Source organism: Mus musculus, chromosome 9 (genome assembly GCF_000001635.26).
Source record: "Mus musculus strain C57BL/6J chromosome 9, GRCm38.p6 C57BL/6J".
Lineage (NCBI taxonomy): Eukaryota > Metazoa > Chordata > Mammalia > Rodentia > Muridae > Mus > Mus musculus.
In genome coordinates this window covers 72,675,562-72,700,141 of record NC_000075.6, presented here as the reverse complement: position 1 = coordinate 72,700,141, position 24,580 = coordinate 72,675,562, and the positions used below count along the sequence as shown (strand labels likewise).

The following is a 24,580-nucleotide window of genomic DNA, read 5'->3' as shown; positions in this document are numbered from 1 at the left end:
GAGGCTGCTTTCAGCAACCACTTCCATGTTGACAGCCCCCAGATCAGATCACAGACTAGACAGCTCCTAGGCTGTTTTCAAACATTTTTCTTTGATCTTGAAGCACCTGTCACAACCTTCCCACAAGAAAAGCCTGAAGAAGATACCAGCAAGGCTTTGGACACTCCGAAGATATGCTGACAGATAACTGCTTCACCACCCCCCAGCCTTCCCTTCCCTTAATCTTGCTCTCAACCTCAGCACGTGGCCTGGCCACACCCAGCAATGCTGCCAAGCCTCCTGCTTGGCCAAGCTCCCAAGCCCAGGTCTAATCTTGTCTTGTCAGCCATCACAGTGCAGTAAAGTTTACAACAGCTAGCTCGGGCAGGCTCCCTATCCCAAAGTTTTTAGGCCATAACCTTAAAAACCTTGGCTCAATTCTACATAGAGGCTCTACTTGGTTTTATTTTCTCTAAATGTTTTATTATAGTTATCAATTTGCATATGGACACACAGGAGTATGTCAGAGTGCATATGTGGAATTGAGAGCACACTTGTGGGAGTTAATTCTCTCATTCTACCATGCGGGTCCAGGGATTAAACTAAGGTCAACAGCAAGTGCCTTTACCTGCTGAGCTATCTTGTCAGCTCTATGTTATTTTTGGTGTCAGATGAGAGGCTGAGAAAAGCAAAGCAATGTTGTTCACATACTCCGGTGGATGGCCACACCCATGGAATCAGTGGGCTATAAAAAAAAAGGGAGGGGGGATACAAAGGTGGGAGGGGGAAGAGGTTGTAAAAGTAGATCTGGAAGGAGTTATTGAGACAAAGGGGTGATAATGGTCAAAGCATGAAATTCTCTTAATAAAATATGATATTCTTAAAGAGGAATTGTGGCTATGCATTGCAGTCCTGAGTTCCCATATACAGTTTTCTGTTCCCTCACATAACACTGACAGAATCCAGTCTGGGTTTTACCACCCATACTTTCCTATCTAAGGTGCCAAGGTGAAGAGCGGAGAGCCCTGTCCTCCCATTCCTGGGGAAGACAGCACTTTCTTTGTAGGGATGTAGTTTGTCTTATTCCATCTTAAATCACAAAATGCTGAGTCTTATTTGTAACAATCATTAAACCGTACCTGACTATTCTACACTGCACTCATTGTAGGATGGCATCTATGCTTGCTGTTCTCAGCTATGTTATCATTTCACCTTGGGCTCTAACCCTGGGATTTTCCTAGCTTACTTTTGCTGGAGTCACCAATGAGCTCCTAACTACTGCATGCAATGGAGAATGAAGTTCTCTGTAGAGGCATATGCTTTCTGCTGGCCCTTCCCTGCCTGCATGTCATCAACCTCTCCTGGCCAGTCTAGGAGCTCACTGGGTCTCCCTTTTATCTTCTTTTACCCTGTCCTCATAATTAGTGGTCCCCACTGTGTTTCATGTGATGCATGGCCCAGCTGAGATGATCCTTTGAGCACAGTCCTCCCTATTGGTGGAGATTCCGAGCTCCTCTATGGGCTCAGCTCCCATTCCTCCAGCAGCACTACCAGGACCTCACTGTACCTGCTGCACCACTCAGGCTCAGGCTGGTCTTACCTCCTGTACTCCCTTACTTCAGGGCATCAGTGTTTATCCAATCACACAAGGTAAGAAAAGTTAGAGTAGCTTAAATTCCTGGTGCCACAAATAATTATCTTAAAGCACAAAAGTGATGGGGCTGGAATGGTAGCTCAGTAGTTAAGACTATGTATGTACCGCTCTTATAGAAGGTCTGGGTTGGATTCCCCAGAACACAGAAAGCAGAAAGCTCGCAACAGCCTACAAGTCCAGCTCCTGAGGATTCGAGATATCTAGTCTCAGGACACCTAAACTCACATATACATACCTACCACAGACATGCAGGCAGGCAGGCAAACCCACAGACACTGAGACACACAGATACCCCCACACTTATTTAAAAAACATAAAGATGTCTATTTACTAAGTGTGGTCTGTTAACAGGACATAAAGGACTTCTTTGCAGGCCTACTTTAGCTCCAACCTAAGCATCATGCCCCCCGGCTCCCCCAGGCCTTCTGCACCTCTCCCGTGAGTCACACTGAGTGACTTACAACCTAAGGCTCTTGCACATTTCTGGCCTTCAAACACCAAGACTTCTGCCTAAAGTAGCAATTCTTACCAGGAGGCAACTTGCCCAAGAGGACACGTGGCAATGCCTGGAGCCATTTTTGACTGGTACACTTTGGGGTGTGCAAGTGGCATCTAGTGTCGGATGGTCAGGCTGCTCCCTGCTTGACACCCTAGAGTGCAAAAAACAGCCCCACCCACAAAAAAATTTACCTGGCTCCAAATATAAACAGTGTTGGAGAATTCCTGCCCTGAAATACCCATCTGGGCTTTTGATATCAGAAAGAATTATTTTAAAATTACTGAATTGTATCATCTGGAGATTAATGGTGAACATTATAATTAAGACAAAACTAGGGCTGGAGAGATGGCTCAGCGGTTAAGAGCACTGACTGCTCTTCTGAAGGTCCTGGATTCAAATCCCAACAACCACATGATGGCTCACAACCATCCGTAATGAGATCTGACTCCCTCTTCTGGTGTGTCTGAAGACAGCTACAGTGTACTTACATATAATAAATAAATAAATAAATAAATAAATAAATAAATAAATAAATAAATCTTTAAAAAAAAAGACAAAACTATTTCAGGATCTATTCCTTTAGGACTAAGCAATATGCTTATCTAGGGTTAAGTACTAGACGAGGAGCAGGAAACCCTTTCATAACAAAAAGCACAGCATTTCTGGATGATGGAAGGAAAGCACATCCAAGCCAGGGTGGAGCTGGAAGGATTCTAAACAAGGCAATGGAAGGTCTCAGCACCAACAATGAGATTTAGAACATACGACACAGGGAAAAGTGAACTAATAATAAACAAGCGAACTACAGACTTTAGAAAGTTCAGTATTCATTTTCAGAACTGTGTATGTCACCTTGGCTCCTTAAACTGACAAACTACCATACTGACCAAAGAAACACAAAACTTCTCCTGGCAGATCAAAGGCCACCATATATTTTTACCTACACAGTATTGCATTTGAAATGCACAAAACAAAGCAAAAAGAGACCCAACCACAAAAAAATCCCCCAAAGGTTGTTTTTTGCTGCACCTGAAATAGACACTGAGGCAGGTTTTAGGAAACCATTTTTCAGTCTCAGCTGTAAGCACAGAGGATAGCCTATGTCTTAGATACAGGTAAAAAGTCCTAACTACACATTAAACATTAGTCATTTACAAGCTAGGATTATAAGAGAGCTGTAAACTCGAGAAGAGGCTGCTGTGAGCTCATAGCCAAATACAAGAGAAGAGACTTGAGACCTCTCTGCCTCACCAGGGTCTCTGACCAAAGCTGTTATCTGATTTCACTGCTACTCAGTACAGATGGCTGACATTACCAAGGGCGACTCCAGTATCAACTTGTTAAATGTGGATGCAGTCTCAGCACATCTGAACACGAACCCAGACTAACTGGAGACATGGGAAATATTTTGGGAGCTGTTTATTTATAAGCTAGTTACAATAAACCACTATAATTAGATTAATATATTATTGATAAACATGCCATTACTTCTGAAATGTCATTACTGTGGCCACTCCGTGTTTAGAAAAGGAATTAGCATAAGCACTCAATTTGTCATTTCTAAGTGAATTAATTTAGACACAGTAGACAGTAAATATAACTTATGTCACTTATACTATTTTTATGTTTAATACATGTTGAAGAACAATTTAAAGTTCTCAGACAAATAGCACCTTCTGTATTTTTTTACAACTAAGAGACTAGGATTAGGTTGTTACAAAGCAGTAATTGTTAGTTTGCTAGAAAATTTAAAGGCCTGTGAAAACATTCTTAGCGATGCAAACAGCATTGAGTTTATATACTTCACTGGGTGTATTTAAAGTACCTCTTTGGAAAGCATCAGTGGCAAATGATAGTGCTGCCACAGTAACGACTGTCTCTGGACTATTTCTAGAATTCTTTTCAGATTCATAACTTCTTAGGTTTCTTTGAATGTAGACTCTGTGAGTAACATCGACTGAATTGGCAGAGTACTAATGCTGCTTTAAGGACCCAGCACTTTGGGGAAGAGAATTAAACCGATTATAATGTTCCAAAAACTGTTTTAGAAAAATTTTGCAAGTGGAATGAATAACTCTAAAACAAAGATCAAACTTTGAAATCTAATCTTCTCTTATCCCCAGTGAAGTAGCTGCGTAGATTAACCTTGGGTGGACACAATGATTATATTTTCCAGATTTCAAAAGAGAGAAAAAAGAGCCCAATTACCTAATTTTCTAACTCCATCTGTCTAGACATTATCTGGATTCCCCCCACACTCCTCCAACATTTAATACAGGCATTGCCATGAAAAGAAGCAAGGTCCCTTCACAAGAAAGAAATAGAGCACGCCAGCCAGCATATGTGTTGTCAATCTAGAGCTAATGTCGTCAGAAAAACAATTAAATTTCCTGGAATTTTGCAAAACCTTCCAAATACAGACATGGTAAAGGCTACTTTAGTTTTAAAGATTGTAAATAATTTGAAAAGGCCAAATTACATAAAATGCCAATCTGGCTAAGATCTGTTAGAGCTAAATTACTAATAAAATAAAGCAACATTGTGAGAACAATAAACTAGTGTAGTAAATTGAAAATTATAGAAACTACCTAGTACGTTTAAGCCAATTCAAACACATAAAACTTAGAAATCAATACTGCTGAAAAAGTGAGTTACATTTTGGGAGACAGCGATCACTGGGAACTCAGGAAAAATAGGGTGCAAACAGCATTCCTGTGGCTAGGGTGTATGTAAATGCAAAGCCCACTTACTTTTCCTCTGCTTGAAACATTCAATATAATAGTCTTTTTGATCAGCGATCTTACAAATACATGTGTTTTAAGAGGGAGAAGAAAATCCCATTTCTGAAGGTAAGAAGAACAAATATCCCAAGATCGAGTGTTATGACATCGAGCCAGTTCTGGAAGAATTTTAGGATTTAAATCACCAAGGAAAGGTTTTTTTGGTTTTTTTTTTGTTTGTTTGTTTTAAAAGTAGTTTATCCATTGGTAAAATAAGAAAGAGCTTTACAAATATAAAATTGAAGCTTTCTAAAAACTTCCTCACTAAGGGCCACAGAAAGGAACAGATAGTGCTATAATCAAGTATAATCAGTATAGCTAAGAATTCCAGGAAGTATTTTTTCAAGACCAGAGGAATCTTACCTTACAAACATCAGACAGTTCATTTGTCAAGTCTCTCTGTCTCCAGAAACTATCAACTTTACCATCATTCCCAGATGCAAACTTAATGAGCAACTGAGATGGTCCCCCCTTTGAACAATTGTGCTTCAGGCTGGATAAGCAGGAAATATTTGGGTATGTCCCACCCAGCGAAACACTTCTTTGCAAAGCAGCATGGCCTTTGCTTATCGGTGAATTTGGTCTTTCCAACTCTCCACGGATGTTTAAATGGTAACCCATGTCTGATGCGGTTGGCAAGCAAGGGGATGCCCTCTGTTTGAGCATGCCATGGTCCAAATCAGACTGCAGCTGAAGTTCTAACCTCTCTGATGTGCAGCCACCACGGGGGTTTGCACAATCTGATGTCGTTGGTTTTTGTTGGGTCAAGTGCACGGAAACACAGGAAAATCCTTCTGGCAACTTCTCACACACAGTTTGTTTGGGCCTATTATTTGAAATGACAATTTTCTTTTGCAATGAGCCCTTGGCATGGAGTGGCCGTACATCTCTGACTTCTCCAGGAGTACAAACCATTTTAGATAATCGAAGCCCGTTGACAGCTGTTGACAGAAAGCCTTTGGTGCCAGATCCATCTTCATGATGTGCAGTTTCAGTAGGTGATACAACCAACTGGTGTGAGGTCTGGTAGGCACCTCTGCTCGTCGGGGATGCTGGTGGGGTGTTTGAAGGACTCCTGGGGAAAATGACCAAAGACGTGCAGCGCTTCAGTGGACCCTTTGCGTTCCTACTCACTGGCAGTTTCATAATCTCTACTCCACGATCCAGGTCCTCCTGGGCAAAGGGAAGTCTACTGGGACTTCCGCACATAACTTCACGGGGTGTAGTGTCGACTGGCACGCTTCTGTTGGAGGCGTTGTCAGAAGGTAAATTTCCACTGAAAAAGGTCTCATAGCCACTACTGTCGCTGACACCACTGCCGGTGGAGGAGCCTCCACTTGCGAGGCTTGCACAAGACCCACAGTCACTGCCACTGCTGCTGTAAGACCCACTGTCACTGGCTGAGAAGTTACTGAGGCTGCCATTGTCCAGCTCACTGTCAATTCCACTGCTGCTGCAAACATCATCCTTTGAAGCACAGGTAGAGGAAGTACTGTCCCTATCAGCCACGACAGTGTCAGATGGAAGACACCCTCCGTATCTGGGCTGCAGTGAGATCTGCAGGCAGCTGCTCTTTTTGTCAGTACTTTCAGAGGATCTATGCTCTACCCACGGAGCCTGTGGCGCCTGTCTGGGGGTCAGCCTCATTTGAACCACACTAGCCACTGAGATCCGGGGCCGCCTCTGGCCGTGTGTGTCAACGTGGCTATCCAAGTCATCTCCAGAGGGTTCCGACAGAGGGTAAGTCTTGCTTCTTCTGGCGGCAAAGTGCAGTCGTAAACTCTGTGCCATTTGTTCTCATTTCCAAGCATGTTCAGGGCTGAGAGTCAAAACAAAGAGCTCTGTCTGTAGTCAGGCTAGCGCAGCTGTGCTGCATCCAGAGGAAAAAACCATCGGCGGTGTTGAAAAAGCTCGTGGGGAGGCGTCTTTAACTTCAGATACCAGATTTCATAGAAAAGGACGACCCATGCCCGAGATTGACGTTCCCCAAGTGTCTAGAATCGCCGGGAGTCAGAACGCCTTCACTGACAAAGCACTTGATTTCCAGCGACCTTTAAGCTGAGCTCAGCTGCAGCCCTGACTCAAACACAGCCAACCTTGTTTCAATTATACCTTCGCCAATTTGCATGAATGAGTAACGCAAGAACAACAAGCTTCTTCAATTTCAACTGGGAAACCTAGTTTTTCACCCCAGCCCTACAAAACGAACATTTAACTCCCGAAATCTCAGTGCCTACAACTTCCCCCGGTGATCCTCACCGCTAATATTTTCACTGAATGCTATAGGATTACAGGAAATGGGTACAAATAAAACCTGTGTGATTGAGTATCAAATTAAAGATTGAATTTCAAAATATGGCCATACTGAGAGATTTAGTCAGGTTTAATGCAGGGACTACGCGGACTGTAATATTTTTTCAGGAATGAGTAAATGAAAACAGCTGAATAACTTGGAAATACAAAAACGTGGGGTGAGGGGCATAAAGCCTAACCGTCAAATTGAACAAGGTAAATATTTTAGCAAAACACAATTATGAAAGTGAAAGTTGACAAACTGAACTACAAAACGAGCCCAGTAACATTGTTGTAAACACCAAATAACCTCCTCAAGGGGAAATTTTTAAAAAAAGGCTGAGGAGAAGCTGTCACCAACCATTTTGTCCTGTAATTTTAACGTTTAATGCAGCCAAGTAGTACAGTCTTTAAATGATGCCATTTATATTTTGACTATTAAAATCCTGCCAAGAAATAGCCTGGGTAAACATTCCATTAAAAACATATGCAGATTAGACAGAAAAGCTACACCCCAATATAGTCTGAACACATTGGATATTTTATTCCACTGTGTGCAATTCATTCACTTAAAGAGAGTGTTGTGGTAAGTAAAGAAGCCTAAAAAGGATTTAACACATCAAATAAACATATCTCAATGGCAATCCTGTTCTCGGAGAGTCCTCTGCGGGCCCTACTGGTGCTTTAAAACAACCCAGGCAGCTGTTAGACACCTATAAAGACAAGACATACAAACCAGGCCACATATTTCATAATATAAACAAGGCAGGCCCTTGTTTACATCTTTGCCCACTAGCATGGCCTCTGAGGTAGAATTACGAGTACTGATAAAACTCTCACAGCAGAGAACAGTAGACGGCTTGTCCTTCAGAGGTGGTGATTCTCTGTATATATAGATATATATTTCTGATTTATGTTTACATAACCTTTACTGTATTTTCAGCTTACTCGGCAATAAAGGCTTAATATTTTAATTTCTCTCCCAAATGTCACAGACCAAGGTTGGTATTCTATTTGAAAGAAGCAAATTTATTTTTAAATAATACTCTAGGGTATATTTAAACCCCTTACCTGAATTTTATAGCAAGAACTCCAGCAATAAGTATATACTGGCCCATTCATAGCAAAATAGTTGAGTTATTTACACTACATGGCACTACACCCAAGCTGTATTTTTTCTAACTTAAGGGTTTTTTTCCTAAGTAAAAGCAAATGTGTCAAACATATACTTTGTTTAAAAAAGAAAACTGCTTAAGTCAGATCTGTTTTGAATTCCAATTTTCTAACAGTATTTTTAACCAGTTAACCATAACAGACTGGAATCTGTTAGGTTTTGTTCGACTGAAATGGACATTACCCTTGCTTAGCCCGTTATGCCTTTACAGACTTCAGGAAACACTGCCGTGTATTACGCTGCTTCTGTATGGGAGCAAAGTCCTAATCTGGTTTCTTCTTCTAACTTTTTTTTGGATTAAGTTAGGCGTTTGCCATATTCAATAGGTCACTTGTAGTCAGACAATCAGTACCGGCTAAGTACACAGGCCTTGGAATAAAACTTAGTGAGAAAAAGCTCTGATTATTAATATAAAACAATGCTGAATATCTGACATGTTTTCTCCTCAACAAACAGCTTTTCGGTAAGATTTAATCTTCCAGAGTGTGAGGAACACAAGCAGGCTTTTTTTCCCCTTTTTCCCTTCTTCTGATTCTACTGAACATAAAGCAAGGACCAAGGACCAAGCTTGGATTTGTTTGTGTGTTTGCTTTGATTTTTAAAGTTGACTCACAGGTGAAGATGAAACTCAGTTGATAAAGTGCTTACCTCACATTCACAAGGTCCTGGATAACACACCCAGCACCCTATAAACATGGTATGGGGTAACACACCTCTAATCAATCCCAGCATTTGGGAGGTGGAAACAGGGGGATCAGAGGTCAGTGTATGGAGCGTTTGAGGAAAGCCTGGCCACATGAGATATTAACTCCATGCAGTGGCTGCTTCTGAATGATTACTTGTTAGGTTCAATGATAGATGAGAGGCTTTGATAACTGAGAAACTGGAGGAATAAGGCTAGACAATCATGACTTAAAATCCCAAAATGCTGAATAGCCCAAATTGTAGGCTCAGACCTCAGGCAATGCAGAGCCACACACCGTAGTTACCAGGGCCAGTATCAACTCCAAGTTCAAGCCAGAGGAATGAGAAGTGCTGGCAGCCCTCATCTGGGAGTATTCTGCTGTCTTGTCGAAACCCAGAGTCTGAAGAGAAATGGACAGGACCCCAGGGTGGAAGAAGCTTGGCTGCTCACTCTGAGCTGCTGGATCACTGGTTATATACACATAGGATAAAGTGATCATCTATGCTATATGAGCAGCTCGGGATGCTAATGATTGCAGATGAACCTTGAACACCGACATACTGTGGTAAGTAGCTGTAATTAACAACTCTGACTACTATATTAGGGCACGAGGCTGTTTGAACAAATTCCAATCTACACATTGTTGAAGGTATTTCTAAAGACGGGAAGAAGAGGAAAACCAGTGGCCGGCCTTTCAGTAAAAGCAGATGGCCTTCCAAGATGTGAACAGTCCTCATCCAATCAGCTGAAGGTCTCAAGAGAGAAGGCGTGTTTCATAAAGAGGCAATGTAACTTGTTTTTAAGACTTATTTTTAATATTTTTAATTATTCAGGTGTGTTTGTACATATGCAATAGGTGCCGTGTCCTAGATGCCCGAGGAATAAGAGCCCTCTGGCACTCGAGTTACAGGCAGTTGTGGTCTGCTTGACATGGGTGCTGACAGCCAAACTCAGATCCTCTATACCACTATTAATCAAAGAGCCATCTCTCCACCTCCAGTAGAGAAATCCTGCCTGCTTTCATTTCATAATCATCAGGACCCAGACCACCCCTGCCACCATCACCTCAAGCCTTAAAACCAGCTAAGAAAAAAAAAGCAGGAATGATACATGATTCGGGAAACATTTTCCAGACGCCTGGAAATTATTTTGTAAAAAATTATACTTGTGCTCTTCACCTTTCTCTTTCCAAAGAGGTCTGCTAGGATATGTTTTCAAGGATAGATGTTTATAGTGTTGGGAGTCTGCTGTGGACTGGCCAGCCCAGTGGCTACGACTTCCAATGCATCGACATGATTTCTAAACTTGTTATGAGCTGAGGTGTGGGTGGTGCTCAGCACACTGCTCTCGTTATTTCCGACCCCTGCTGGCTGCTCAAATTCACTTTCAGAGAAAGCTCTATTCCAGGACACATGAAGACTGTCACAGCAGATACTCACAGCATAAATAAGGTACCATGGTAAATGTTAAAACAGTTTAAATCGGTATTCTCAAGAAGATGGGGACAAGGCTCAGTTGGCAGACTGATGTCTAATATGCAGAAAGCCACCAGATGTGGAGGCATACATGTAACCCCAGCACTGGAGAGATGGAGGCAGGAAGATCGATATTTAAGGTCATCCTTAGCTATCCTAGGGAGTTTTAACTCAGCCTGGGACAGACACATGAAACCCTGCCTCAATAAATAAACTAAATTAAACTAAATATTAACAGCCAGGTGTGGCATTAAATACCTTTAATCCCAACACTTAATTGGGAGACAAAGACAGAAAGATATTTGTGAGTTCAAGGCCAGTATGGTCTACATAATGAGATCAAGGATAGACAAAGCTACATAGTGAGATCTTGTCTTGGGGAAGAAAAATATTTTTCTGAGTGTTTTCCCAGCCCTTGTCTTACTTTTAGTTTAACTAATTAATTTGGTTTTGGATGTAGGCTCTCCTACAGGCCCAGGCTGGTAGCATGGCTCCTTGCACAGCTGAGAATGACCTTAAAATGAGTTTTCCTGCCTCTGCTTCTCAAGCACTCGGTGACAGGCACACACTTCCATGTCCTGTTTGCTGATTTGTCTGGGGTTACCACTAATGTGACAAATGAGAGCTGAGACCCTAATGGAACTCCAGAGTCCTTGCTGTGGGATCTGTATGATCTGGACTAATACACAGCTTTGGATTTATCTTAAATTTTTAAGCTTTGGTGCTGGAGAGATGGAGCGGCAGCTAGGACTGCACATGCTCTTGCATACCCATGCTGGGCAGCTCACAACTGCCCCAGGAAGATCTAATACCTTCTACCTTCTGTGGGCACTGCACAAAGCTACACACTGAGTAATGCTACACAGACCAGACACACAGACACAGAGTAAATTAAAAAGAAAACACCTTTTCTTATGAGCTTTAAAGTTGGAAGTGCCACATTTATCATCTAACAGTGTTTAACCCACTAATACCAAGGGCACTGCCCCTCCAAGATCATTATACTCAGTACAGAACCACACACATATAAATTCTCAAATGTGTTAATGAAACAATATGTTTGACAACACCGATGCTGACAATGAAGAAGCAATCACATCCCATGGAAGTCACTGGAAGGAAGGACCAAACAACCACACGTGGTGGAAAATAAAAGGAGCTGTCTTGCCCTCTGGATTAAATTTAAATAACTTGAATGACACCCAAGGATCAAGAAGAAAGTTACTTCAGCAGGGCATGCCTTTAATCCCAGCACTTGGGATGCAGAGGCAGGTGGATTTCTGAGTTCGAGGTCAGCCTGGTCTACAGAGTGAGTTGCAGAACAGCCAAGGCTATTCAGAGAAACCCTGTCTCTAAAAACAAACAAACAAACAAACAAGAAAGTCACTTCAGCATGAACATTAGCACAGGGAGTGAAGTTAAAGTAAAAACGCTGCTTTGATTATTATGATTTTTCAACGGAGCATCATCAGTCAGTAGTACAACTTATCATTTCCTGTTTTTAACTATTTTTGAGGCAGGGTCTCCTAGTACTAGTACAGGCTTGCCTACAACTCTCTAGAAAGGCTGGTGGGTGGGTGTGAGCGCGCACTCACGCGTGGTGTGTGTCTATCTATCTCTGTGTTATTGTTTTTGTTGTTGTTTTATTTTGAGACAGGTTTTGCTATACAGCCTTGGTTGCCCTGGAACTCACTGGGTAGCCTTGAACTCACAGAGATCTGCCTGCCTTTGCCTTCGAATGACTACCCAGCTTGCCTGAAAGTCTCAATACAGAGTTCTAGGATTACAAATATGTGCCTCCATGCCAGACTCAATTATCATTTCTTAAAAATAAAGTTATACAATGTAACAATATTCTTTTTCAAAAGTTTTCATTAAAATCATGTGAGTTTATGTATACATGTGTATGCAGATACACACATAGAGGCTGTGATGTGTGTTCCCCTACCAATCTCCTCCTTTAAGGCAGGGTCTCTCTCCTAGGTCACATGTTTTCTCTGGTGGGCTAAATACCAGCAAGCAGCAGCAATCTTCCTGCATCCATTCGCCTCTGAACGGGAGTTGCTGGAATTTACATGGCATTCCTAGGATACCTGGTTTGCTATCCTGGTAATGAAATCCAAAATCTGGTTTTCATAGCTGCCCATCGGGCACTTTTAACCACTAAGCCGTTTCTCCAACCCCAAATCCAGTTTTTCTGTTAGTCAAAAAAGTGATTCAGGCCAGGCTTGGTGGTGCATGCCTTTAATCCCAGTACTTGAGAGGCAGAAGCAGGCAGAATTCTGAGTTCGAGGCCAGCCTGATCTACAAAGTGAGTTCCAGGACAGCCAAGGCTATACAGAGAAACCCTGTCTCGAAGAAAAAGAAAAAAAAAAAAAAAAAGACCCTAAAGAGAGAAAATTACAGTTTCCAGATGTTTTTCAGGAAACCAAGAGGCAGAATGGCCATTTTATAAAAATGAAAGAAAACCAGGCTGAGCATGGAGGTTCAGGCCTGTAATCTCAGCACTTGGAAGACAGAAATAGGAGAGTCCCTGTAAGTTCATGGCCAGCCTGACCTGCAGACTGAGTTCCAAGGTCAGAGCAAGTCGACTCTACAGAGTGAGTTCCAAGAAAGCCAGCGATATGTAGGGAGACCCTATCTTAAAACTAAAACCAAAGCCAAACCAATGAAAGCACTCAGGTTGGCTCTGTCCTAGCCTTTGTGAATGATGCTCACTCCCTCAGTGTAGACAGGCTCGTAGAAGAGAGTAGACGGACAGTAAAACGGGGCCTGGAAACCTGAAGAAAAGCCACCACAGGAGCTGCCTCCTAAGCATGAGGGCCTGAGTTCTGATGCCCAATATCCACACAGAAAGATGGGCACAGTGATACACACTGTATTCCCAGCACTGGGAGATAAGAGGTGAAGGCATACAGCTTCCAGGATACTCAGAGGTGGCGAGCTTTGCCTTCCTGGCAAGGTGCCAAGCCAATGTGACCCTGTCTCAAAACAAAAGTTATGATGTGCCTAAGGACTGAAACTGACAGAAACACACACACACCACACACACACACCACACACACACACCACACACACACACCACACACACACACACACACACACACACACACACACACACACACACACACACACACACACACACACCCGGTAGGTGGTGCACTGTAGCAGACACACAGTACACACAACTGCAGATTCAGAGTACACGGCATGGAAAACGAGGAAAAACGGCTTCCCTTCCCCACCTTCTGTCACATAGGCGTTGAGAGAGACTTTACAGTCTTAACAAGCAGGACAGGTCCTTCAGAACAGAATGGAATGGGAGGGTTAACTCCAGGAAAGGAGAAAGAAAAATACCATAGCCCCATTAGTAGCTCAGAAGTCTCTCAGATCAGTCTCAGATCTCAGGTTCCTGACCCAACTGCCACCACTCTCCTGAAGTTCACCATCAATGCAACCTACACACTCATGCAGTGTGACAGAACTTACCAAACGATTTTCATCAAACACTTCGAAAAGAATGCGGTGTCGCTGTGGAAGGACCTACATAAAAGAAAACAAGCTTTCTTTAAAAACACGAATATCCATTCACCTGTAGATGCCAAGAAACATCTTCAAAATGAGCAACTTACTGACCCAGGTAAGCAGTTCAATTGCACAAAGAATAGGCAAGACTCACGTTACCCACAGTCACACTTATTCCAACACTTTTTGTTGTTGAAATGATATGTGGTATTTTTCAAAGCTAATGTCTCCCATTTTTGCAGAAATATTTCAATAGTTAAAATTTACTGGGCCGGGCGTGGTGGCACACGCCTTTAATCCCAGAACTTGGGAGGCAGAGGCAGGCAGATTTCTGAGTTCGAGGCCAGCCTGGTCTACAGAGTGAGTTCCAGGACAGCCAGGGTTATACAGAGAACCCCTGTCTTGAAAAACAAAAAAACAAAAACCAAAAAAAAAAATCTACTTATTACTAAACATAAAAGAAACCATTTTTTAATATACCAGAGGTTGAAGATTATATATATATATTTATATATTTCAGATGGGGTTTCCTGGCTACAGTACGTGCTATGCAACTGTGAAGACTTACACTTAACACAATCTAAGATCTCCTTCGCAGGAGATAATGCCACCCACAGAGGGCTGGATCTTCCTACATCAACTGATAACCAAGACAATACCCCACAGGCGTGCAATTCAGATAAGCCCTCACTGAGACTCTCTTCCCAAGTGACTTTAGACTGTGTCAAACAGCAGCCAAGGAACACAATGTGAAACTGAAGGGGGCCCTTCTACAAAGGAGAGTGCTTCATGTGCCATCCTAGCCTCTGGAATGGATGGTCACACATCTGCGAACATGCATAAACAAACACACACCATTATTTGGGATTTTCTCTTTGTATCTGATTTGAGGAAGGTATTGACCTCAGAATGCAGTTTCAGTGCACAAAATACCAACAGAAATGAAAAGCTATAAAATGTAATCTCTGAATGTTAATACATTTTATATACAGAAGCAATGCAAAGTTTTTTTCATTTTACAACTTAAATATGACTAGATCATCACTGAAGAGTGGTCCAGTGACTTAGAACACTTGATGCTCTACCAGAGGACCGAGTTCCGTTTCCCAGCACACACTTGACAACTCAGAGGTGACTGTAAGTCCAGTTCCATGGATGCAACACCCTCTTCTGGCCTCTGCATGGCACATACAAACTCACACAGGCTCACACACACTCACATGAGTCAAAACAATCAAAGTAAAAATAAACCATAGATGTTCCCCCATAGAAAACAAAGTAGCTAAGGAAACAATAGCAACCACTTATCAAAACTCTGATGCTTAGAACACTCACAGGCACAAAACAAGAGAGCTACTGAAGAGCAAAGACTGCTAGATTCAAATAGGTGAATTTGTGGTAGGTGCTCAAAATATAGAAGAAAATACAAAGTTGAAGAAACAAAAACACTCTGAGCAAATTCTAATCAAAGAATTAAGCTTCTCTTCTCTAAAACAAAGAATGGGCAATATATGATTAGCAAATCAAACTGAGTTCAGCACTTATTTTTTTCTTATGAACCGTTAGATAAGAATTATGACATTTTGTATGCATATGTCCCTGTGGTGTATGCATGTGTGCATGTGTATGCGAGAGTGCTCACCTGGGCCACATGTGTTGAAGTGAGAAGTGCATGTTGGGTGCCTTATTCAACCAATTATTTTTTGAGAAAGGATCTCTCACAGGACTGGGAACTTCCCGTTTTGAATAGGCTAATTGACTATTGAGCAGTTTCTGCCTCTAGCACTGGGGCTACAGGTATGTAACTATACCTATCAGGAATTTTATTTTTGAAGATACTTTTTTTTTTAAGTATTATTTATATGAGTACGCTATCACTCTTTTCAGACACACCAGAAGAGGGCATCAGATCCCATTACAAATGGTTGTGAGCCCCCATGTGAGTGCTGGGAATTGAACTCAGGACCTCTGAGAGAGCAGTCAGTGCTCTTAACTGCTGAGCCATCTCCAGCCCACCTATCAAGAATTAATACATTTTTTAAAAATGGTCTTATCGGGGGCTGGTGAGATGGCTCAGTGGGTAAGAGCACCCGACTGCTCTTCCAAAGGTCCGGAGTTCAAATACCAGCAACCACATGGTGGCTCACAACCATCCATAAGGAGATCTGACGCCCTCTTCTGGTGTGTCTGAAGACAGCTACAGTGTACTTACATACAATAAATAAATAAATCTTTAAAAAAATAAAATAAAATAAAATATAATGGTCTTATTTTGCATACCTATATGCTTGAGCTGGGGTTCTGCTATGTTAGACCTGCTAATCTCAAAATCCTAGATTCAAGTGATCTTTCTGCTTCAGCTCCTAGAAAGCTGTCATTACAGGTATACCGTAACAGTCCATTCTTCTAGAAAGGATAGGTAGCCCAGGCTGGTCTCAAAGTCACTATATAGTAGAGGCTGGCCTTGAACTTGTGATCCTCCTGTATCTACTATACAGTAATGCACCATCACACTAGGCTTACACTAGAGTCTACATGCATATGTAAGTACTTACACTAAAGCCCTGCCTTTCTCTCCTCACCCTAAGCACCTACATTTCAATGATCAAAGTTGTCCTTTGGTCTGCAAACACAGGACATGTGCACGTGTTCTCATACACACAGAAATGGAGGAGTAAGAAAAATCCATTGTCCAAACACCAGATATTTCCTTTCAGGGATCTATTAGGTTCTCTCCTACCTATTTAGAAAGTACTGATATCCAAGAGAGATAGGAGAAATCACATTAAGTGACATTTTCTGATACTGTGGTTTCACAAAAATGTCTGATTTAAAGAACAGAAACGGGCTGGTGAGATGGCTCAGTGGGTAAGAGCACCCGACTGCTCTTCCGAAGGTCCAGAGTTCAAATCCCAGCAACCACATGGTGGCTCACAACCATCCGTAACAAGATCTGACTCCCTCTTCTGGTGTGTCTGAAGACAGCTACAGTGTACTTACATATAATAATAAATAAAAATCTTAAAAAAAAAAAAGAACAGAAACAAAACTAGAATACTAATGATGTTCAGTTCTATTCTCTCACAGTCTACACTTGGTTTTTTTAAGAGAGTACTTCTGGTTTTACAAACAAATTGCTACATGATCCCTCCTTTTTTATTTTTTCATATAACATTGTGTAGAATGTATGACATAATTCAAAAGTAGGAATACTGGGATCAAATTCTTCTTGGCTAAATGTTTTTAACTTCAATATTCAATTTCTTTATAAGACGGGACTATTTGGACAACCTATTTCTGCTTAAGTAAGCTTTGATGGTTTGTATCTTTAAAGTCCCTGATCCTCATCATGCACGTGTACACTATGGGTGAAGAACTTCCAGCTGCGTCCCGCATCACACTATCCATCCCGCACACTTCCATCCCGCACCACACTATCTATTTCAACAGATGAGAAATCAATCCAGCACTGTGAGTGAAATAGAAATCTAGTGAGAAAATTCATATTTTTGAGAAAGAGAAATGTTGGAAATTAAAAACTCAACAAAAGCCGAGCATGGTGGCACACACCTTTAATCCCAGCCCTTGGGAGGCAGAGGCAGGAGGATTTCTGAGTTCCAGGCCACCCTGGTCTACAAAATGAGTTCCAGAATAGCCAGTGCTACAAAGAAACCCTGTCTTGAAAAAAATAAGAAAACAAAACAAAACAAAACAAAAAACCTCACCAGATCTGGACAGGAGATGACACACAGGTCAAGAACACTGAATGTTCTTCAGCATGATCTGGGCCAGATCTACTTTGATATGTTAAATAGGCACCTCAGGTGCTGGTCAGTTTGAAATTTAACCCTGAGTACATATCCAGTAAGTTACTACCCCACAGAGATGCTAGCACACCCACATTCACTGCTCTCATTCACAGCAGCATCAACAGATTGAGTGGATGAAAAATATGTGGTCCACATACAGTGGACTCTATGCCTTCCAGGTGAGGGTGCCTTGGCCTACATAGACCAGTTCCTTCGGTTACCATTCTGACTGCTCTATACTGCGCTCCTCCACTGCACAAAGTCTCCCGGAGCTCTGGGGGTAAATGGTTTATAGTGAGCAGGCTTTCTTCCAGTCACTGTTCTGCGACTTATCTTAGAGTTCACTGTCAAGGAGCAGTGTCAGAACTGTTTCCTCCCAGACGTGACAAGGAAAAAGCTTCTTGTTGCTTTACAACAGTGTGCGCTAAGTGCTGGACTTGGCCATGAGTACTCTGCAGCTCTATTTATAGAACAGTCAAAAGACTGTTTGCAAAACATGACGGCCAGGGACCTTTTCCTCTGTTTCAATACCTATATACCTAGTAAACAAAGCAGTAGGCAGACATTTCCTAAAGTTTAAGCATTAGCTTTTTTTTTTTTTTTTGGTTTTTCGAGACAGGGTTTCTCTGTGTAGCCCTGGCTGTCCTGGAAATCACTTTGCAGACCAGGCTGGCCTCGAACTCAGAAATCCACCTGCCTCTGCCTCCCAAGTGCTGGGATTAAAGGCGTGCGCCACCACGCCAGGCTAAGCAGTAGCTTTATAGAGTCTTGGTTACTTTATTTTTTTAAGTTTTTTTTATATTATTATATGTAAGTATACTGTAGTTGTCTTCTTTTTTTTTTAAATATTAAGGCCTGTCTTAGTTAAGGTTTCTTAATTTTTTTAATTTATTTACTTATTATATTTAAGTATACTGTAGCTGTCTTCAGACACTCCAGAAGAGGGCGCTAGATCTCGTTACGGATGGTTGTGAGCCACCATGTGGTTGCTGGGATTTGAACTCAGGACCTTCAGAAGAACAGTCAGTGCGTTTAACCGCTGAGCCATCTCTCCAGCCCTGTAGTTATCTTCAAACACACCAGAAGAGGGCGTCAGATCTCATTATGGATGATTGTTAGCCACAATGTGGTTGCTGGGATTTGAACTCAGGACCTCGGGAATACAAGTCAGTGCTCTTAACCACTGAGCCATCTTACCAGCCCACTTGATTTTATTTACTTATTTATTTTAATGCTTTACATTTGATACAACTATTGAAAATCAACTTAAAACTACCTTCCCAGTAATATATTTTAAGTAATATATATTTTAATATCTATATAAGAAAGTGACAGTGGAGGACTCAATTTCTCATGTATACTATGTTTAATGGTAGGGTCTCATTGTTAAGGCACAAATTATTTCAAAGAAGTTTCTCTAAAAACAGATTATTTCATACACACACACAAAAATGAAATAATGGGAATAATTTGGGGCTTTTTTTTAATTTTAAAAGAAAATTGACTTATTTACCACAAGCTACTTTTCCCTCTCTGGTGACTGGTTTGGCAAATGCTAAATTTTTCTGTCTTCTGCCTTTGAAAAGGAATTGTTGACACTGGAATTGAGGGCATCTACAGAGAAGTTGGTGTCAATGCCATTTAATAAGTCATATTTTTTCACAAATAAGGAAAAATCATTTTAATGAGAAGTCTAAGTATTAACAATAAGTATATGTATATAGATTATATGTATTCATATATTATTTTTCTTTTTTTTTTTTTTTTTTAAGATTTATTTATTTATATGTAAGTACACTGTAGCTGTCTTCAGACACTCCAGAAGAGGGAGTCAGATCTCGTTAGGATGGTTGTGAGCCACCATGTGGTTGCTGGGATTTGAACTCCAGACCTTCGGAAGAGCAGTCGGGTGCTCTTACTCACTGAGCCATCTCACCAGCCCCTATTTTTCTTTTTATAATTAGGTAAAAATTAACAAAAAGTTAAAAAAAGGAAATTGAAAACATGGTGTTTGCAAGAAGATGAATGCAACTAGAAGTATAAGTGAAAGTCACTGAGAAAGACAAATACTATATGTTTTGTCTTCTATGCAAAACTTGTTATGTGTGTATTTATTTACATGTTCAGATCACAAAATTAGACCTGCAGGAAAGGAAAAGATCCTAAAAAGGGCAGGGAATGGAGAGGGCAATAAATAGAAATCCTGCACTAAGAAAGTAAAACAGGGAGCCAGGCAGTGGTGGCACACGCCTTTAATCCCAACACTTGGGAGCCAGGGCAGGCGGATTTCTGAGTTCGAGGCCAGCCTGGTCTACAAAGTGAGTTCCAGGAAAGCCAGGGCTACACAGAGAAACCCTGTCTGTGAGTGGGAGGTGGGGGGGAGGAGGTGGGGAGAAAGTAGAACAGGAAGTGGGGAAGTAAATGGGGGGTAGGAGGGAAAGGGAGCCAGCCTGGGAGGGGCAGTGAGTACTGCAAAGGGCTGTGGAAGGGATAACTGAGAACAAAGAATGATGACAAATGTTTGAGTAGCCCATTATGGAACAATATATCTTATATGTTAACCTAAAAAAAAAATCAATTGAAAGAACAGATTGTCTTATACTCTGAAGTCATCGAGGATATTTTTATAGTCAATGTTCACATTTTCTTACAGTTAAAAAGCAAGAACAAAGAAATAATCTCAAAAGAAGTAGAGATGGTAAATTTTAGTTTTTAGTTCATTCCTCTCTATAGTATCTTTGTTAGTACTTTTATTAACAAGCAAATGTTATCAAAAGTAAATAAAGTATAATGAATATAACATGTAATAGTTAATAATATAGATTTAAAAATAAGTAAATAAATCAAAAACAAATAAATAGCCAGGTGGTGATGCTGCACACCTAGCACGTTGGGGGTAGAGACGGGCAGGTCTCTGAGTTTAAGGCCAGCCTGGTCTACAGAGCAAGTTCCAAGTGCTACAAAGAGAAACGCTGTCCTGAATCAAAATAAAACAAGAGCAGATGTGCCAAAAAAAAAAAAAAAAAAAGTTGGTCTGCTGAAAAATGCACACATTTCTGAGCAGGACACAGTAAGTTAAGTAATAATATAATTTAAATAAGCAACTGAGCACCTTGGAAGATCTTAGAAAATTCTAAGCCAAAAAAAAAAAAAAAAAAAAAAAAAAAAAAAAAGGGAAAATTCTAAGCAACATGCAAAGAAACTGCCCAAGGCGGCCACAGTAGCCTCGGACTGAAAGAGTAAACCTAAACTTAGTTTCACTTTCCTTGGAATGACTAACTAACTCTGAGGTGTTTCTTCTAGACTCTAAAACCTCAGACTGGTTTCAAGAGCTAGTTCTGATATGCTAAGTAGAGACCTTCCTCTGAACATGAACGCCAGAAGCACCTGCTGGTGCTGCACTGGACCTCAGACTCACGAGTCTTACCTCAGCAACTTCTTCCCTGCTGTGTTCTCCACCATCAACACTGAATGTACAACTCAGACAAGTAGCATCCTTTTCCCTGACTAAAACCAAGGGATTTCACAGAAGCCTACAGACACAGTTGCATTCACATACAAACAACTTTTTAAATGATTTTTATTTTATGCACTTCGGAGTTCTGTCTGCATGTATGTCTGTGTGAGGTGTCAGATCTCCTGGAACCAGCAGTTTGGTTGACAACAAACAGCTGAGAGCTACCTTCTGGGTGCTGGGAATTAAACCCAGGTCCTTTGGAAGAACAGCCAGTGCTCTTACCCGTTGAAGCATCTCTCCAGCACCCATTCTTTTTAGTAAAGAACTTTTTTTTTAATAAAATAAAATAAATATTGACTCAGAAGCACATTGCATCAAAGGTAAGAGAGCAGACAGGCCTGGCAGCTGGGTTGTGAGATGGGTTGTAAGCAAGATCAGAGCTGTGGAAAGCATATTGAAAAAGCAGAAATGAAATGAAAAGGTATCTTTGTAAGAACACTGGCTTAGGCCGGGCTGTGGTGGCACACGCCTTTAATCCCAGGACTCGGGAGACAGAGGCAGGCGGATTTCTGAGTTCGAGGCCAGCCTGGTCTACAGAGTGAGTTCCAGGACAGCCAGGGCTACACAGAGAAACCCTGTCTTGAAAAACAAAAACAAACAAACAAACAAAAAAAGAATACTGGCTTAGTATAAGCCCACAGAAAAAAGGGAAACCGAGGCACAAAAAAACCATTTTAAGGAAAATATAAGAGGACTTTTGGGATAGCATTTGAAATGTAAATGAAAATAATAAAAAAGATGGAAAATACAAGCAGAAATGATCCAGCCAAGAGACTGGAAATGCATTTCCTCCACCCTCCAGGGAACAGGAAGGGCAGAAGTGTGCCCCTCACTCTACTGGGAGCTTGAATAGCAGGACAGGATGAGAGGTGGGGTGAGTTAAGAAGGGCGTGTAAGGGCTGGAGAGATAGCTCAGAGGCTAAGAGCACTGACTGCTCTTCCAGAGGTCCTGAGTTCAATTCCCAGCAACCATGCTTTCTGCCAGGCAGTGGTGGCGCACTCCTTTAATCCCAGCACTTGGGAGGCAGAGGCAGGCGGATCTCGGAGTTCGAGGCCAGCCTGGTCTACAGAGTGAGTTCCAAGACAGCCAGGGCTACACAGAGAAACCCTGTCTCATAAAAAACACCCTCTAGGCACATTTCAAAGTGTTATTTTAAGATATTGTAAATGACTACATAATGGTACCTACAAAGAAAAAATTTTTAATAAAATAATACTTACCCTGAACAGTATTTCTTCATTCCATTTTGGATTCAAAGACTAAAAGACAATAAACGTAGCATAATTTATTTTTTAGAATGACTTGTCATAGAAAAAGCAAAGTTTATTAAAAATCTTTGAAAGCTGGCTAAATCTAACCTTTTTGATAGTTTTTGTCTGCACGCTGGTAAGGATTCCACTCATCGGGTCATACAATGTCACTCTTACGTAAGGATCACTGTTAAAAGTTAAAAACAAGTAAGTTTTAGTAGTTACTAATAGTAATTTAGTCCAACTGTTCAAATTATCAGATTTTCAGTTCTATTATTTCTATTGCTTTGTACCCTAAAAACCAGGGATCTGTATACAGTTATAGAAATTTATACTTTATTAAAAACTTTAATTACCACATCTGTAGAATGACCAAAGATTTAGTGTAGAACTTGGGAGAGTGGGCCCCATGCCTTGACTGGGCAGCACAGAACTGGCTCTGGAGGCCTAGATACAGGTGAGCCAGCTAAGGGTATGAGTGCAGGAGAGCTAGCCCTGCCTCCTGCCAACGGCAGCATTGGGTGGCCATGCCAGAGCAAGCCTGGAGAGTTTGTACTGATGGTCCAGGTAAAGAAGAAGCTGGTGGGTTGGCTAGCTCTGCTACCACACAGGCCCAGGTCCAGAGGTTCTGAAATTGGCCCACCCCATCTGAGACAAGCTGAGACACAAGACAAGGCTAGTTCTGCAGATCCAGCTGCAGGATCTCCATGACACAGGGCTACAACGGGATAACTGGGAAGAGTGCTGATGAAGATCTAATATTGATGGTGTCACAGAAGCTAGAGATCCTGAACAGTCAAATGACTCATTACAAGTGGAAATGTGTGGGACAGTGTGACACACCACAGCTTTCACGATGAGATGTTTTCCATGCTTTTTGTCATTTGCTTTCGTGGTTTTTTGATTGGGGACGAGGCGGAGGCTGAAAGGGGGAAGGGACGGACATACAGACATAAGGAATGGACATGAGCAGTACTCAGGTACTTGATATGAAACTCACAAAGAACCAATAAAGAGATTTGAAAAAAACAAAAACAAAAAAACCTTTAATCCCAGCACTTAGGAGGCAGAGGCAGGCAGATTTCTGAGTTCGAGGCCTGCCTGGTCTACAAAGTGAGTTCCAGGACAGCCTGGGCTATACAGAGAAACCCTGTCTCAAAAAAACCAAAAAATTGTATCTTGCCAAGCACAGCGGGACGCATGTTTTGATCCAAGCAATCCGAAGGCAGAGGAAATCTGAGTCCAGCAAGGGCTACATGGTTAAATCCCTGTCTCAGAACAAACAAAAAACATGTTGTAGAAGCTCTTCCATTTTTTTAAGGCTTAGTTTACTTTATTCATGTTTATGACTCGTGTGTGTGTGTGTGTGTGTGTGTGTGTGTGGGTGTGTGTGTGTGTGTGTACAGATGCCCATGTATGTCAATCAGAAGGTATCAGGTCCCCTGGAGCTAGAGTTACACAGCCATCTAACATAAATAGGTACTAGGAACAGAACTCAGGTTCTCTGCAAGCGTAGCAAGATCTCGTCTCATCTCTGCAGCCCCAGGGAAATAGGGACAAGGACAGTTTGGAGACACAGGGCACTCTTGCCTAGCATGATCCACCTTGGAAGGCAGTCAGCCCATTTCAACACCTCCTTTGTCCTAGCTTTTCATGATCTAGCAATACATTTTGAAACTCCTCTATTCCTTATTCCTGTTAACTCCTTCTAGGAAAGCAGCAAATGTCTTTTTCTTCCCTTCTCAGTTAAAGTTACAAGAGAAAGTTGGTAATAACTTACATAGAAATTACTCCACATCAAACACTGCTCCAAACAGTTTTTGTGGATCAGGGTTAGCTACTGTCGTTTTCTCCAAGTTGTACAGACTACACAGCAGTGAGAGAGTGTGGCTGAGACTACAGCACTCCTCCACAGGAAGGAGCACACAACACAGCAACCC

General features: G+C 41.6%; 1 protein-coding gene across 2 annotated transcripts in view; it reads right to left on the bottom strand.

Moving 5' to 3' along the window:
* Nedd4 (neural precursor cell expressed, developmentally down-regulated 4) overlaps nt 1-24,580 on the bottom strand; it is an 87,521-nt gene that overhangs the window by 49,710 nt on the left and 13,231 nt on the right. The window contains exons 4-6 of one of the 2 annotated variants that reach the window (NM_010890.4): nt 22,749-22,827; nt 22,611-22,649; nt 14,028-14,081 (exon numbers count right to left, since the gene is read on the bottom strand). In NM_010890.4, the coding sequence (NP_035020.2) occupies nt 14,028-14,081; nt 22,611-22,649; nt 22,749-22,827 (172 nt within the window). Of the gene's footprint in view, nt 1-5,275; nt 6,845-14,027; nt 14,082-22,610; nt 22,650-22,748; nt 22,828-24,580 lie in introns of those variants that run through there. The other variant, NM_001357998.1, reaches the window with a different exon arrangement.